General features: G+C 38.6%; 1 protein-coding gene across 2 annotated transcripts in view; it reads left to right on the top strand.

Moving 5' to 3' along the window:
* The window catches only part of LOC147233543 (inactive dipeptidyl peptidase 10-like), a 144,524-nt gene that overhangs the window by 104,056 nt on the left and 23,381 nt on the right, over nt 1-17,087 (top strand). For both annotated transcript variants that reach the window (XM_086148460.1, XM_086148461.1), the window contains exons 9-19: nt 190-344; nt 4,323-4,420; nt 4,552-4,675; nt 8,883-8,921; nt 9,108-9,215; nt 9,315-9,406; nt 11,485-11,532; nt 11,631-11,749; nt 12,398-12,445; nt 14,256-14,354; nt 14,899-14,968. In XM_086148460.1, the coding sequence (XP_086004586.1) occupies nt 190-344; nt 4,323-4,420; nt 4,552-4,675; nt 8,883-8,921; nt 9,108-9,215; nt 9,315-9,406; nt 11,485-11,532; nt 11,631-11,749; nt 12,398-12,445; nt 14,256-14,354; nt 14,899-14,968 (1,000 nt within the window). The remainder of the gene's footprint in view (nt 1-189; nt 345-4,322; nt 4,421-4,551; nt 4,676-8,882; nt 8,922-9,107; nt 9,216-9,314; nt 9,407-11,484; nt 11,533-11,630; nt 11,750-12,397; nt 12,446-14,255; nt 14,355-14,898; nt 14,969-17,087) is intronic.

Raw genomic sequence — 17,087 nt, 5'->3', positions numbered from 1 at the left:
GAAAAGTTTGAAGGAAGTCCTCCACAACTTGGAGCGCAAGTAACAGCAAGATATGGGAAGGTCAGCTTTAAAAAAAAAAAAAACTGTTTGCAACGTTAAAAAAAAGGAGACGACAATGAGCTCGTAGGCTCACCGCGTCGTCGCCGGCCAGTGAGAAATAGATTTTATTTTGTTTTTTTTTTTAAACAGAGGAGATCTTGGGTTCGCACTTGGCTCACTGGTGGTCTCCGGATGGAGAGAAACTGGCGTTCCTCACCATCAACGACTCCCTGGTGCCCAACATGGCACTGGCCCAGTTCACCGGCAGCACCTACCCGAGGGGCCTGCAGTACCCCTATCCCATGGTAAGACGCCCTTGTATCACAGCTCTTGGTTTAAATAGAAAATGCAATAAATATTCATTTTTATTTGTCCAGTTGCAGCAAACCACAAGTGTTTTTTTTTTGTTTTTTTTTTTCTCCCTGCTGAAACTGTATTTCACTATGTTTTAATAGAGATAAGGAAGCATTCTTATCTTTTAAGAAAATAAAAGGTGGAGTTTCAAGCTGAAAAATAATCATATTTCACAGCTTGCTAACAGGCTAGGTGACATCAAATGCCGCAGAAGTATTAGCCATCCTAAATATATACTCAGGGTTCTACACACATCTGATGACAAATAAACGGCAGGCGTCTTATCCACAAGAACCAGTTCTTGTCCTCTCACCTCACCGCTATAAAAAGAGAGAAAAAATAAATTTTAATCCTAGATTGTGCCCTAAAGGAATATGGATTACGATAATGAGGAACAGATAATTAATCTTTTAATCTGGTTAATGTGTCAGCATCAAACGGGAACAATTCTAGAGCGAGCCCACCCAATCCAAATTTGATTTTATTGAAGAAATCTGATCCAGAACGCAGCGGTTGAAGATGTGCACGTTCACATCCTAACAGCAGAGACCAGACCGGACCCGAACTATCACCGAGTGTTTGCCACCCTGCTAGTGTTTTCACTGCAGGGTATTTTGCGCATGTTATCAGCTGCTCCGCGTGTAAACGGCTAGATTGCAGGCTCCGGGTTATGAATTCAGGTATTGGTATTCAATTAAAAACACCTCCTTCCTCATATTATTATTATTTTTTATTTATGTATTTCAGTTCTGTGTGCAGTTTGACCATTCTGTTTGCACGTCTAAACAAAATGAAAAGCACCACATTTCTTAAACAGACATTTTTTCATTTTATCATTTCTAACACACCTCTACTTGTTATGAAACAGCATTATTGTTATTGTACATTTTATATTGGATTTAGTAAAAAAAAAACAAAAAACAAAACTCACTAACCCAAGCTTACTGTTCTTTATATTTCCTGTGCATCGTGTATATGCAAGTGTATTTGCAGTCCCTATGTCCTCTATTATAAGTCGCTTTGGATAAAAGCGTCTGCCAAATGCAATGTAATGTAATGTAATGTAAATAAAAAAAAAAAAATCCACAACATAACAGTATTGCTAACACAATGAGGCCTTCATTCACTCGCTACAAAAACACGTCTTCATTCACTTGTGTACGGTTTACGTTCTGTAACGCTCAGATGACGCGTAGCACCAGGATTAGCTCCGCTCCTACAGGACTGTCTCAGAAAATTAAAATATTGTGATAAAGTTCTTTATCTTCTGTAATGCAATTACAAAAAAAAAACAAAAATGTCATACATTCTGGATTCATTACAAATCAACTGAAATATTGCAAGCCTTTTATTATTTTAATATTGCTGATTATGGCTTACATCTTAAGAAAACTCAAAAATCCTATCTCAAAATATTAGAATATCATGACATTTTTTTTTTTTTTTAATTGCATTACAGAAGATAAAGAACTTTATCACAATTTCTGAGACAGTCCTGTATATTCAGGGATTACAATCGAAGCGGCGCTTGGTGAAATATATTCTATTCCGGTGTTGTGAGCCAATCACGCCGCGACGTCGGAGCCTCCTGTCAGCAAACTGTATCCGAGCTCGCGACCTACTTCGGTGCAGTCATTTATGGCCCGCGGTCTAGTTGGGGAAAGTCCAAATGACCAGGCGTACGGCGAGTTTTCATTTTGCTTTCGAAGCCGATCAATAGAAGTCGATTCAGTTTGCGTCCGTTGCCGAACCCGGCGCCTGTCCGGAAAACTAAACCGTGATATGATGCAGCCGGCCGATCCATTTCCTGAAATAACCCTGGAGATCATTTCAAGAACTCTGAGCAGAACTTAGTGGAAACTCTATCTCACATGGCACCTTGTGGATTATCAGGTTTACCAAAGAATGGCAGGTCAGGTTCTGCCCTGCGGTTTTAGAGAATCTAAACCAGGGGTGTCCAAACTTTTTGCAAAGATGGCCATATTTGGTGAGGTGAAAATGTGTGACGGCCGACATTCTTTGAACCGTTAACATTAAATGCAAATGAAATATTTCAAGACATTTTTTTTTCATCCAAAATTACATACTTTTCATGTCTTAACACAAAACATAATTGTAAAGTTTGTCGATTTGTCTTTCCTATTTGAATGCCGTTTGAAATGAGCGAAAAGGTCTGTCTGGAAAATTAAAAAAAAAAAAAACGTAAGCATATCTAGGTTTATTTATTATTTATTATAATAAATTATATAAAATTAATAATACATTATCATTTATTATTTATTATACATTTATTATACATATTGTTCACTGTTAAATGCTAACTAAAAAAATCTGAATTTTGAATATGTGAAAATAACACAAACAGTGATATTATTCAGAAGCACAAAACATATGAATCATTATTTCAATCTTAGACTCAAAAATACAAAGTAGAAAAACAGGCTGTCGGACTGAATTCGATTTTATTACTGATTTTATGAATAAGGCTGCGGGCCGCTGTAAATTTGAACACGGGCCACATTTGGCCCGCGGGCCGGACTTTGGACGTTTGGAGTTTACTGTGCCCATTGCCTTTGGAAACCAAAAAACAAAAACAAAATGGTTGGTGAGGCTGACGGGAAACTCACTTCAAATAATTTTAGTTTTTTGTCATTTACCCTGATTATAATAGATAAGATTATCATCCCTTTAGGTCAGAACAATTCAAACAAAGGCTAAATAACCGCCAGTATTGTAGTTGCAGTTAATTGTATTTAAAAAGAAATGCACACAGTTGCTATGTTTTAGTTTTTTTGATTCGGGGCAAATCACCCTTCAGCCGACGACGAAGAATAAGATTTCGATCATAAATCAGCATGATTTCAACATTAGTATTCATCACGAATATATCCGGATTCTCTCAAAACTGCTTTTTATCGGCCGAGACAGTCACCGAGCAGAAAAAAGAAATAGATGTGAAATTTCTCCTGACCTCGAGCAAGCAGGATGGGAAAAAAAAAGAAGAAAAATAGAGTTTATAGATATGAATAGTTCAGTACGCGCTAGCGTGTACAGTCTTCTTCAACACAGCCCACACATACTGGCCATTTTTTATGTAGTCTGTTTAATTTCTTTTGATTCATTCGATTCATATCTGCACAAAGAAGGCGTTTGACTTTTTCCTTCCCCTAACTGCGGTCGGAGCTGTTTCTTTAGATCCACAGGACTGAGTATGACTCTAAAAAATGTTCCGGCAGAATGTAAAAAAATATTGGAGGAGCAAAAATCAACGAGACGCAGCTCAAGGTTCAGAGGTTGAAGCTGTTTTTTTTTTTTTTTTTTTTTTTTCACATATTTTTCAAGAAATACACGGAGGAGAAACAGACTTAGGGAGTGAATGAAAAAGGTCTGTTTTTTTCTGGGAAAAATGATGCACACAAATACTGGGAATGACTTCTACCTCCTACCTTTATTCCTATGTTTGAAATACAGCTCTTTTTCATAAAATCCCATTTATTGCCAACCTCGGTGATGCGAAGATTCAGCAGAGACCCTTTTTTTTTTTTTAAGTAATTTCTTTGCTTTCGGATGCAAAGAGGACATGATCATTTTGCCCTTTATTAAAAAAAATAATAAAAAAATACGGAAACTAAACGAATCCAAAAAGAAAAACCACTGAGGAGATTTTTCACAATGGGGTCTTTTAATTTTTTCTTTTTTCAAGTAAGTTTAGAAATGTCTACATTTTTGAATCCAATTAACATGACATGGATTACACTGATTTTTGTAATTTCTAACATGTGAAAAATGAGAAATTGGTGATTCCCTCGCAGTGTTTCACAGTCGCAGATGCACTCAAATATTTATCATGATTCGGTGGAAAAATCTAATTCCATCACGCAGGGATGTGTGTGTGCCTCATCCCGCGTCTTTGTGTGTTTCACCATAAGGCCGGCCAGATCAACCCCGCGGTCAAGTTGTCGGTGGTCAATCTGTTTGGAGTGACACACACCCAGGAACTGCAGCCTCCCGATCTGTTCAGCCACAGGTGACGCACGAGCACGCAACCACACACACACACACACATACGCGCACGCAGATACACATTAAACCCCCAACACGGCGAAGACGCAAAATCCCCGGCCAATCTAATTCCGCTCCCCTGCTTCTCGTCTGCAGGGATTTCTATGTGACCATGGTGAAGTGGATCAGCAACACACACCTCGCTGTGAGGTGGCTCAATCGACCCCAGAATTCCTCGCTGCTGACCGTCTGCGACGCCACCATAGGAGTCTGCCTTCTGGTGCGTGAGCTTGATTTAAGCGCGTGTCCGACTCTCTCCGGCCGGCGCTCTAATCAGCATCCGTATATAACTTCGGTCTCATTCCTCCGCTGCTCTGCTCCGTCGTTTAAAATGGATTAATTTCGCATAATATCGCCCCACCCCCCCCTTACCCACACACACACGGTAACTAATTTGCTTTGTAATTACGGCAGGTCGGTGTGTGTTGCTGCGTTGCGAGGCCGAATTTTATTGTTATCAGAATTACTCATTTACTTAATTGTGACTAATCCTTTATTTTCAAATTTGTAATCAGTTGTACTTTTAATTGCATATGAACAGAGATGTCTATGGCAATTTATAATTCGCCTTTACCAATGTAGGGTATCTTGATTGGGGACCAAATGAATATTAAATGAGGAACAACTGCTGTCCTCAAAGATGTGGACAGCCTGTAGTTTTTGTCGATTATTTCTTGGATGTGGTTCGATCTCCGGGTCAAAGGTGATTCCGACCGCGTTTTTCTTTCCCTGCCCGGCTGCGCCGCCATCATGTCTTACTTGCAACTGCTAGCTCACATCGCTCAGACAGCATTTACCTGCGGTCCCCAAACTACGGCCCGCGGGCCGGATATGGCCCGTCCCCACATTTTGCCCGGCCCCTGAACAATTTTTATTTTCATTCTGGCCACGTAATCGTGACTTGTACATGCACAGAATCAAAAATGTCATTTACTCCCCCTGAGACTAAACGCTTCGTTTTTCGGTTCCTTGTTAAACTCCACTTACTGGTCGCCGAGACAAACGCCTTTCTCAGTCCGGTAAACATTTTAAAAACACAACAATCAAATAGACGCGCTTTTCATACTGGGTTACACTGTTTTTGTATGCATTTAAGATAAATGAATGGAAAATAAAATACGAGGGAACATTTGAGTCTCACAAAGGGATCAAATCAGGATACATATCAACAAAAATATTGAACATTAAATCCTGCATCGGCTCATCTTGTAGACACAGGAGAGACGGTTATTCTTGATTACTTAAAAGCAACAAATGAACACAACTAAAGCAAATAACAGGAAGTAAAAAAGTGAGACTTCACCAAGACTACAGTTTTGTTTCGACAAATTAAAGTTGCAGAACAGCAGTGTGTCGTGTAACTTCAATGGCCACGACCCAACTACTTTTCTGCAATAATTATCTGAGAATATATAACACAGTGTAACACAATACCAGAGATGCATTCTTCATTCTGGCCATGTAATCGTGACTTTTACATGCATAGAACGTAACATTCTATCCCACCCTTCTGCAGACAGTGCCTTAAAAAAAAATCCTGGACACACCCCTGTCAAATAACACGGAATAATGGCGAAAAGATTAGGTAAGAGAAAAATAGATTCAGAATGCAGGGTATTTAACCTGCAGTGGACAAACGATTATTTTTCTGTTCAATTCAAAGAAAAGGCTGTTTGTCTCATCTGTCAAGAAATGAGACAAATACATTATTCATTAATAATGTTATTTATTTTCCGATTTTTTATTTCCCTGTCAAGATTCCAGAAAGGGTTAATTTTTGCTTATGTGTGGCTTTCTGGAAAACAACAAATGTTTACACTTAGACAACTCTGCGATCGTCACATTTTTTGTTATTTGGCAATACTTATTATACGTTATTTGGTATACTGTTGTCGTTTCAGTGTTTAGGAGTCATTTAAACCAATTTTTAATTGCCTTTATTATATTTTTATTAAGACTTATTGGTGCGGTAGTTTTCGCTTTCGCCTGGCAGCACGAAGGCCCCTGCTTTGATGACACGTGAGAGAGAAAGCGAACAATTTTACAACTATTTGTGTATGAATCTATAGATTTTATTCCATTCTCGATGAGATTCTCACATTAACCACTCGCAGTAACAAGGGAAATTAAAGTTGTTGCACAAAATCACATTCCATTCAAAATTTTTATTTCCTATGCTGTAAATTGAACGGCGTCACAATCAGTGTGTTTGTTTTGACGAATAATGAATAATTATAAAAACGAGCACAACGTGTCACGCGATTGCCGTCCCGTAACGGCAAAACCGACGACTCCACAAAAACGAGGCGAGGGTTCGTAGCCTTTACTTTAAGTTCTAGCAACCGGAGAACAACGGGTAGGAATAGAATGCTGATGCGGAAGGAGCTGAAAAATCGGGAAAAGACGGGTTTGGTGTGGAAGAGCCGGAACGGGAGGCCGCTGGAAGGCCTTGCAAAAACAATTTGTCCACCAGGGCGGAAAAAAAACAACCCGTTTCTGGGCGAGTTATACTGATTGCCAGTGATGAGCTGCAGCCGCGAGTCCAATAATGAGCCACAGCCGTGACTTAACTCTGACACGTCCCACTGCTATTCAACTAAATTAAAACCAAAGCTTGACCGGCTTTACATTTAAAGGCACGGCCTTCGTCCTGCACCTCCTCCCTCGGCACTTGTTGGACTGTCAGGGAGAAACTCGATTTCGGTTTCACCTCTACTGATTCAGTTTACGTCGCCTGCAGTTTTAACAATCGTTTTACACAAAGCGTTCGTTTTCCTGCGGTGAGGATTTCCTGGAGACCTTGGGTGATTTTTTTTATTTATTTATTTTTTAATTATTCCTCTCTGTGAGACCTTGCTGTCGGTATTCTGTCAGGTAAATATTTGATGTTTGTACATGAGCCATGAGCAATTTAACATCTCTGTATTATGAAGTGGATGTTTTTTTTTTTTTTGTTTTGTTTTTTTCACAAGGTCATGTCCTTGCTATTGGCCATTTTTTATCCCTGTCTTTCAACCTCCGTCCTGGATCTATATGGGGGCTCCATTGAATATAGTGGATAAAATTTTCAACAGTACTTTTTGGTTGAGTCCAGGGGGGCACCAGAGCAAGACATTTATTACTTCTTTCCCATGATGCTATGAACATTGTGATCCAAAACCACCATTCATCCTTAACTTGAAATTTAAACATTCCATTTGCGTGACCCGCACCCAGTTTTCCTTCCTGCAGCAACCATTTCTCTTTTTTTGGATAGGATGTTACAAAATGCCTTGACATCACAACGATATTTCTGGGCACAGAAGGGATCAAATATCATTTGGGAATATGTAACATAAAACCGTAGGTTTTTTTTTTACATACAAATATGTCTGTGTCCCTTACAAGTCATGTTTGAATTAAACAATATTGCTATTGAGACGTCTTGGCTCAAACAATAGCAGCCATGCTTTTCCTTTTTTTTTTTTGTGAAGAAACAAGTTTTTCAAATCTGAAGCGGATGCTGGATAGCTCGCTGCTGTGCGGAAGCGTCCGTATCCATATCTGTTTGGATGTCAGGCCTGGCTTGTGTCTTTTTTTTTTTCCTGACCGATTATTGTAGAAGATGCTTATTGTTTGATGTGAATCTGACTGGAATTATATTTCAACCCACGTCTTGCATTCAATTGTTGCCGCATCCATCAGAAACAAGGGAGCGAATAAGCACTGGCATTATACAACTGTTCAAATAAGAGAGGGTCCAAACTTAGCAGTAATGGAGGGATGGATGCTTTTAGTTTCTTTATTATTCTATTTTTTTCCTCAGAATTTTCATTCAGACTTGTGCTCATCGCTAAATCCCAGCCGCGCAAAGAACATGAAAATGGGTTCAGATGTTTTGTTGAACTGTGTGTTGTCCTGATGAGTCACGCCGCATATCAAATAAAACAAAATACTAGACACCAATATTACCAGATATGCTACTAATGCATACATCCCATATACAAGCAGAACTGTAGAAGCCTGTGTAAAACGCAAATGAAAGTACTGATTGGAATTCTTTTGCTCAACTAAAATGGAAAAACAGAAACGCTTCAGAAATGTACTTAGTGTATGAAAGTAAAAAGTACTGTTGAGTCTCTGGCTTAGGACAAATCTTCGACGCCCTCTTCATTCGGCAAACACACACCATTGTGCAAAATAAAATAAAGAAATCTGAAATGCACTCATTCTCAAGTCGTGCCTTTTTAGAGTTTTTATTCATTTTTCTATTTTTAAACAAAAGTACGTGGATTGGAAAAACGTATATCTTCGCAGGACAAGTCAGACGTTATCAGAAGTACCTTGCAAAAGTACAGAATCATGAATATTCTAAGCAAGTACCTCTGGTCAAAGTCAACACGTAATGTAAACGTAGTATTGATTTATGTCTCTTCTACTGCCTACAGAGACATGAGGAGTCCTCAGAGACGTGGCTCTCCAGACAGGTGAGCCAGAGTCCGACATTTTAGCGAGACAGTCCTGCAAACACACTCTTAATATGCCTTGAAACGACCTTCGCAACGTTTCCGTCCACCTCCGACCGGAGTGTGATATCTTAGCGACAGTGCTCCGTGGCTCCGCCGAGACCTTTTATTCACGCTTAAAGACGTGTGTGTGTGTGTTTTCTGCAGCGCCAGGAGCCGCTCTTTTCCAAGGACATTAGTAGGTTCTTCCTCACCCTGCCGGTGAGACAAGGAGGCCAAGGGGATTTTCACCACATCACCATGTTCACCAAGAAGGTGATCCTCTCTTTGTTTTAATCGTGCGGAATCGCTTTTGTTCGATTCCCTGTCTTTTTTTTTTTTTTTTTTAATCGCTTCCCCGTAATTGTCTTTTAGCTACGCAGCGACCAAGACGAAATCCGTCACCTCACCTCAGGTAACTGGGAGGTGACTGAAATCCTGAGTTATGACGAAAGCAACCAAATCATGTAAGTTTACTGGCTATTTTTATGTTTTTTTTCTTAAATTCCAAATGTTAAGGGTGCGTTGAAATATTACCCCGTTAAAGGATTGGCAAATATTGAATAGAATGAAATGATAAATGATCTCTGTTTGCGCCAGGAAGCTAGATGCCAACGCGGAGAGTTAGCTTAGCATTTGATGTTTTGTGTGTGTGTATATTGAATAGCAGCAAAGGGAAGTGAATTCTCTACATAATTAAACTAATATTCTTTCTGGCATCTCCAAAATAGTTTCATGCAAATGCGTCAGATATTAAAATGTGAAATAACAATTTAAAACAAACGAAAAAAAATTTAAAACCATTGGTGCAGAACAAGCATTACATAATAGATGCAGGGATTTTCACATTTTTCTGATTTGAATTTTTTTCAATTTTTTTTTTTCAAAAATTGAACATTTTTCTGAAATTTTTCACCTCACCAAACTAAACTTCATTCAAAAAATAAGCATTAAAAGTCCCTTGCTGTTAGACATGACAAACCAGGAATCCATTAAGCGTAACAATCATTAGATCTGATTTTTTTGTTTTATTTAACCTGTGTGTTACAAGGTTTGTTCCACTCATTTGGAAAACAAAATATAACATTTATTATTCTGGATAAAACCTGGTGAAACAGGCTACGTGGACGCAAAAATTTTTCACTGGAGCTTTTACTCAAACGCCACTGTGATTTGAAGTTGAAGATCAGTCTGTTAATCATTCACTACACAGCTTTTTGCCAGTCGATGACATTTGCTGTATTTATTCTTTTAAAAGGTTTAAACTTTTCATCTGCTATTCTTTTTTGTAAAGCATATTTTAATCCTGTTTTAAAAGCTGCTAAACATATCTTAATAAATCTTTTTAAATGTGTCAGGCAGTAAAACAAGCCTTTTCCTAGCTAGAGGACACAATTAGTTAGGAGAAAAAAAAAAAAAAATGCAATTCAGTGATGTTTCATTCCTCTAGGTTATCTTAGATAATTAAAATGGAAAAAAAAAATAGAAAAAAATTTGTGTTCAAAATTCCCAAAATATTCTGTTTTCACATATTAAAAATCAACCTGTTGCTGTGGAGGTTTTACATCTGCTAATTTCCGTGGTCAGAGGATTAGATTATCTCCTGCGTAGTAAAGAGGATTTCCGAGGCTTTGACAATTTTACAAACTCGACTTTTACCAGATGTTCTTGCTTCAAACTTTGCAAGTGGCTTTCCGAATGTGGTTTGACGTAGTCCTTCTGCGGACGTACATTGTGTGTAAGAGTGTGAAAGACAGACTGGTGATGCTACAACAGAGCAACTAGCATGATCTCGTGTAGCCAAACATCCTGGCAGACACGGAGGCCGACACAATAAAAAAAAAAAAAAACAGCCGACGACGGACCGAACATCTTGAATCGACCAGACAAACGCTTTTTACTGCCATATTGAAAAGCAGGGCACTGTTGCTAAATTGTCAGCGTACGTGGATTCAGGGTTATTACCATGGAAACAGATGCAGATATCTTGTGGAATTCTGCAAAACAATATCGGAAACATAAAAAAAAAAATGTCACCCCTGCCTGCATTCGCTATTCTTAACTTGTTCTGACTCTTAAATGTATGTTTAACTGCTTTGCGTCGCACTTGCTGCTGTTATATTTTGATCCTCCGATTTGCGTGACCCGTAGCGCCTTCAAATAAATCACCAATCGGATGGATAAAGATTAGCAGCAACCGACTCGCAAGTAACTTCGAGCTCTTTTCTGCGTAGTTTATTTTCATTCTTCGCGTTTCCATCTCCCCCCGAAGCGTCATCGTCAGCATATTTCTACCTGTAATGCAGTTTTTTTTTTTTTTTCTGTTTCTTTAACCGCTACCACTTATGTTTACATTACACATTCTGGGAAATGGCAGATTTTATTAGAATAGCGAGGAAGGAAAAAAAAAAAGGAAATAATAACACGTCCCGGCTTTTCAATCCTGACCGCTTCAGTCTGCGATGGTCGTCCGGAGACATCGTGCAGCGACGAGTGAAAGCAGACACACAACGGATCAATGACCTTGTCTGGCTTTTCTCCGCAGATATTTTCTGAGCACAGAGCACTCGGCCCAGCAGAGGCATTTGTACAGGTAATAAGACGCCACTTCGCAATTAAGTGTAATCACACAACTTGCTTTGTTCACGGATTCCTCCGACATGTCGTCCCCCGCTTGGCGTTTTCTGTCAGCGTGTCCGCGCTGGGTGAGTTTCGTCGGCGGTGCCTCACCTGCAGCCTGAAGGACGAGTGTTTGTTCTTCGCCGCCGCCGTCAGTCCCGACGCGCAGCAGGCCGTCCTGCACTGCAGAGGTAAACCGCCGAACAAAAAAAAAAAAAAAAACGTGGTCAAACGCACCTGTTGCCGCTTTTTCAAGACGAATCCACAGAGGCGGCGACGTGCTTTTTTCACCCGCTTTCGGTAAAATGTATCTCTAATGAGCAGAGAATTTTCAAAAACAAAGTCGTGAGACCGTTTGCGGTAATAAGGCTAGATCGAGTGGCCTCCCCTAGTTTTCTCAGAACTGCGAAAAAGTAATTGATCGAGCAACGGGCCACCTGATATTTCCAGAATCGGCATCGTGTTGTGAATCCTTTAAAAACAGAGAGACTTCCATTTACCCTTTTTGTCTTTTTAGTATCAGAAATGTGATGTTTTTGTTTTGCCACTCGGGCCTCTTCAGTCAGACTAGATGTAGGCAATGAACCCTTTGTGCAGAAAATGTTATTTTCATGCAAATTGGCAGTTACATAAAACAGCCCAAAAACAATCACACTGTTGCGCGGTACATCTGATTTAAATTATGTACTTAGTCGAAATAAGACTGGACGGTCACTTTTCATCAGTTATGGTTTCTATAAATGCCAGCTTTCAATGTATCTGCCTTCCTGAATATCGGACACGACGTCTTGGTGTTTCTGGCGTCTTACGATTCAGGTAAATATCGAATCCCATTGCAGGTCCTGGTGTTCCGGCTGTGCTGCTTTTAGGTTTCGAAGACTTGGACTGTGAGTATTTTCTTTTTTTTTTTTTTTCTCCTATTTAAACCTATTTCTCCGATTCGATGAGGCAGGCAGATGTGTCTTTTCTCCTCGCTGCTCTGAAATGGAAAATAGCGCAGCAATTAGGCTTCATCATCTTGTCTGTATGGAAACATCTGCAGCTGTTGTATTTGTTCCCGGGCTCATTTTTACAGCTCGCTTTTTTTTTTTTTTTTTTTGTTTTATTGTCACACTTTAATTTGGTTGATCATCTGTTTTTTTTTTATTTTCATATAAAAGAATTTTCAACTTAGGACTGCAATTGTCAAACAAAGGGTGACTTAATTAGGAAAAGAAATAAATTTCACAAAGGAGTGAAAATAACATTTGGATTTTAAAATAACGATATGGAGGTGCTGCTGGTAGAACTTCAAGTTAGTGACAAGGAAAAACATCTTACCTTTGATAAGTTTCTCTGTTAGCTTTGACTTATCAGTTTAAGCCCTAACATTTACTTACATTTTTTACCCATTAAATGATATAAAGAACGATAGAAAATAATGGGAAAACAAATGGATTAAATCTACAATGGATACAGCGCTGAAGAAATAACTAAATATATAGCAAAAAAATAAAATAATCTAATGTTGATATTGTATGTAAATGAATTACTATATCCTGGCATGCAGGTCTTGTACTCAACACAAGAAGTTTGAAAGTATGTTGTTTTTTAATAGAACATGAAAACCTTATGAAATAAATATGCTTCCTTTCCTGGATGAATTTTTCATAAAATAGGAACATGCTCTTTTGTCTATTAAGTTTCATGTTGACCTCACCTGTGGTGCTTCACTAAAAGAGAAATTAAATATTCATAGAATATTTACCCCTCAGTCTTTAGGTCTCGGGGAATCGGAATAGTATTGATTCACATTTTCATCTAAATTTTTCATAACGTCATGCCTCAGGTCTCTTAAATAGAAAGAAAAGTAAATCACTCTGCTGCAGATCCTCATATCAAGATAGAAAAGGAACAAAAAAACATCCACCGTTACAATTCAAAATCCTTTATTGATGCCTGTATTTCTTTTATAGTTTAAAAAAAACTAAAGTGTCACATTGTTTGGATTAAAAGATAAATATTTCAGGGTTATCTGATCTGTTTAAAGAAAAAAAAAAACTGCATTGTAGTTTTAATTACCATTCTGATCCCTCCGTCTGTAAATATTAAAGAAGCATTAATCACACTTAACAAAGCTCCAGGTGTCGGTCGGCTCAAAAACCCCGTAAAAAATGAGCTGACGCGTTATCTCTTTGACTTTCCGATCTTGACAGTTTTGTGGGAACGATCTCCGGCATCTGGGCATTTTCAGCTTTTTTGACAGGAGGTTGTTAAGCAGACCGGATCGCCCGCTTAATCTCCGCAACCTCGCAGAATGACTCTCCATCAGAGCACGGGGGGGTAAAAATAGCCGGTTCTCCGAGTGTAGCGTTACGAACGCCGCGACGTATTGTTTTCCCACATCAGCCACAAGGGGAACCGTTGAGCTCACGTTACATTGAGTGTCAAAATGTCAAAGTAGCATTTTGTGCTCTCGGCCTTGAGGTCGCGGTCGGAACGCTGTGTAACATCTCATAGTTTCCAACCGCCTACTAACAAAAGCACAGATTAAAAGCCAGATTAAAAATGATGATAATAGATAAATACAATGACTATATGTTTAAAAAAATAAAAAATAAAAAATAGTGTTTTTATGCAAGTTTCTTTCCCGTCCCTTTTTGCTTCTAAATGTTTTTTTTTTTTTGTTTATTTGTTTTTTTTTTTTCCTCTCTGCAGCTTACCTCATCTTAGAGAACAACCTCCCCCTGAGGTCTGCGCTGGAGACCAAGAAGACTGTTCAGAGTCAAATCCAGATGTTCACTAATGACAACTTTGGTACAAATTATTTTGCATTTAACAGCCATATCGTAAAAAAGCAATTTCCTCCCAAGTACATTTGTCTAGTTTTATAGTTAAAATATTCTTTTTAAAGTGTTTACAACACTCAGCGAATCCCTGCTGACTTGTTCTATGATGACTATAACATTTATCTCAAATGAGTTGGGATGCGACTGTCTAAATTTCATTTTTGAAAGTATTGTTGCAGACCAGTGAAAAAAATATAACAAAATGAAAATACAGAGAGAAGAATTACCATATTGTATATGTCAATTTTACCACGCAGATGGGAAAACTGGTTGCTTTTGTGGATTTTTTTCATTTTTCTCCCACCTAGAAATTACACTAAAAAGCAGCATGTATTTGGTGTTTGTATTGATTTGGTCTCCTGACATTTAAGATAAGAGATACTGAGATGCAGAGGACGAATTGTAGGTGCACGCGTGTGCGTAAGCGTGTGCGTGTGTGTGTTCTTTTGGCTGTCCTCCCGTCCTCTTTCCCCGGGTCACCTCTCCATCAGTTAATGCTCCCTCTCTTGCAGAGCTGCCGCTGAAGCTCATCTATCCTCCCGACTTCTCCGAGTCCTACATCTATGGCCTTCTCCTTATTGTGTAAGCCTCTATATATTATTACATTTACATTTTTTCCATCTACATTCAGCGCGGCGGATGAACTTTGGTGTGCTCTGCCAATTCCTCTCCACCTGCCGGCTGGGACGCCAAGATTTTGACAGCGTTTTACAAATTCAAATATATATAAGAAAAAAAAAAAAAAAAGAAGTGCTGATTTGATCCTTGGTTTTACTAATCCTTTTTGTATGCTGATTCATTCAAGTAATGACATTTAATGATTTCATGGTTTGAAGGAAATTCTTTTTCTCGGCCTTGTGAATGTCTTACGGGAATAGTCTCCCAAAATATGCTTTAATATGTTAACTAGGGAAAATTCTGTTTTGATGGTCAAGGCTGACAGTACCCTTAAAAATGTAGCTTTTGGCCTTGTGGATATGATAAATACGATTTCCTTAAAAAAATTTCCGAAAACCTGATGCGCTACCAAGTATTTTTATATACTTGTTGCCTTGAGAGGCTTTTTTTAATTATTTTGCACAACTTATCATGAGAGGTCAAGGAAGGAAGGAAAGGATTATAATGAGGGAGTCTTGAGTTCACGGTGACCTTTTTATAAATCATTTTGTCCAGAATTTGAAATGTCATTTTCATAAATCCTCAATGAATCACCTCAAAGCTCACACAATAGTTCTCTCAAATTCAAGTACACTTTTCACGGTCAAAAGCAAATAGCTTGCCTCTCCTACAGTACAGCATTTATTTTATTTTTGTCAAGTCAATCTTTTCAGGAGCGAAAAAAAAATCAGAGCCAAAAATGTCATTTTCTCCCCCCTGAGACTAAACGCTTTGTTTTTCGGTTCCTTGTTAAACTCCACTTACTGGTCGCCGGGACAAATGCCTTTCTCAGTCCGGTAAACATTTTAAAAACACAACAATCAAATAGACGCGCTTTTCATACAGGGTCACATTGTTTTTGTATGTATTTAAGATAAATGAATGGAAAATGAAATACGAGGAAACATTTGAGTCTCTCAAAGAGATCAAATCAGGATACATATCAACAAAAATATTGAACATTAAATCCTGCATCGGCTCATCTTGTAGACACAGGAGAGACGGTTATACTGGATGACTTAAAAGCAACACATGAACACAAAGCAAACAGCGGGAAGTAAAAAAAGTCAGACTTCGCCAAGACCACAGTTTTGTTTTGACAAATTAAAGTTGCAGAACAGCAGTGTGTCGTGTAACTTCAATTGCCACGACCCAACTACTTTTTTGCAATCATGATCTGGGAATATGTAACACAGTGGTTTCCAAACTACGGCCTGGGGGCCGGATACGGTCCGCTCCCACATTTTGCCCGGCCGCTGAACAACACCAGAGATGCATTATGATTTTTTTTCTTCATTCTGGCCATGTAATCGTGACTTTTACTTTCATAGAACGTAACATTCTATCTCACCCTTGTGCAGTCAGTGCCTTAAAAAAAAAAAAAAAAAAACCTGGGCACGCCCCTTCAAATAACACGGAATAATGGCGAAAAGATTAGGTAAGAGAAAAATAGATTCAGAATGCAGTATATTTAACCTGCAGTGGACGATTTTTTTTTTTCTTCAATTCAAAGAAAAGGCTCACCTGTCAAGAAATGAGACAAATACATTATTCATTAACAATGTTGTTTATTTCCTTTTTTTTTTTTTCCCCCTGTCAAGATCCCAGAAAGGGTTAATATTTGGTTATGCGCGGCTTTCTGGAAAACAATAAATGTTTGCATTTAGACAACTCTGCGATTGTCACACTTTTTGTTATTTGGCAATACTTATTATATGTTATTTGGTATACTGTTGTTGTTTGAGTGTTTAGGAGTCGTTTGAACCAATTTTTAATTGCATTTATCATATTTTTATTAAGGCTCAGTGGTGCGGTAGTTATTGCTTTTGCCTCGCAGCACGAAGGCCCCTGCTTTGATGACACGTGAGAGAGAAAGCAAATTATTTTACAACTACTTGTTATGTATCTATAGATTTTATTCTCAATGAGATTCTCACAGTAACCACTCGGAGTAACAATGGAAATTAAAACAAACTGGCCCGGCCCCGCGTCAGAGAAGGGAAAAGTTATTTGGACCTCACAGGAAAAAGTTTGGGGACCCCCG

This window comes from Fistularia commersonii, chromosome 6 (genome assembly GCF_037954325.1).
Source record: "Fistularia commersonii isolate RoL2024-O1a breed Wild chromosome 6, RoL_Fcom_v1.0, whole genome shotgun sequence".
Lineage (NCBI taxonomy): Eukaryota > Metazoa > Chordata > Actinopteri > Syngnathiformes > Fistulariidae > Fistularia > Fistularia commersonii.
Note: the sequence above shows the minus strand (reverse complement) of the source record. Positions and strands in the feature narration are given on the sequence as shown.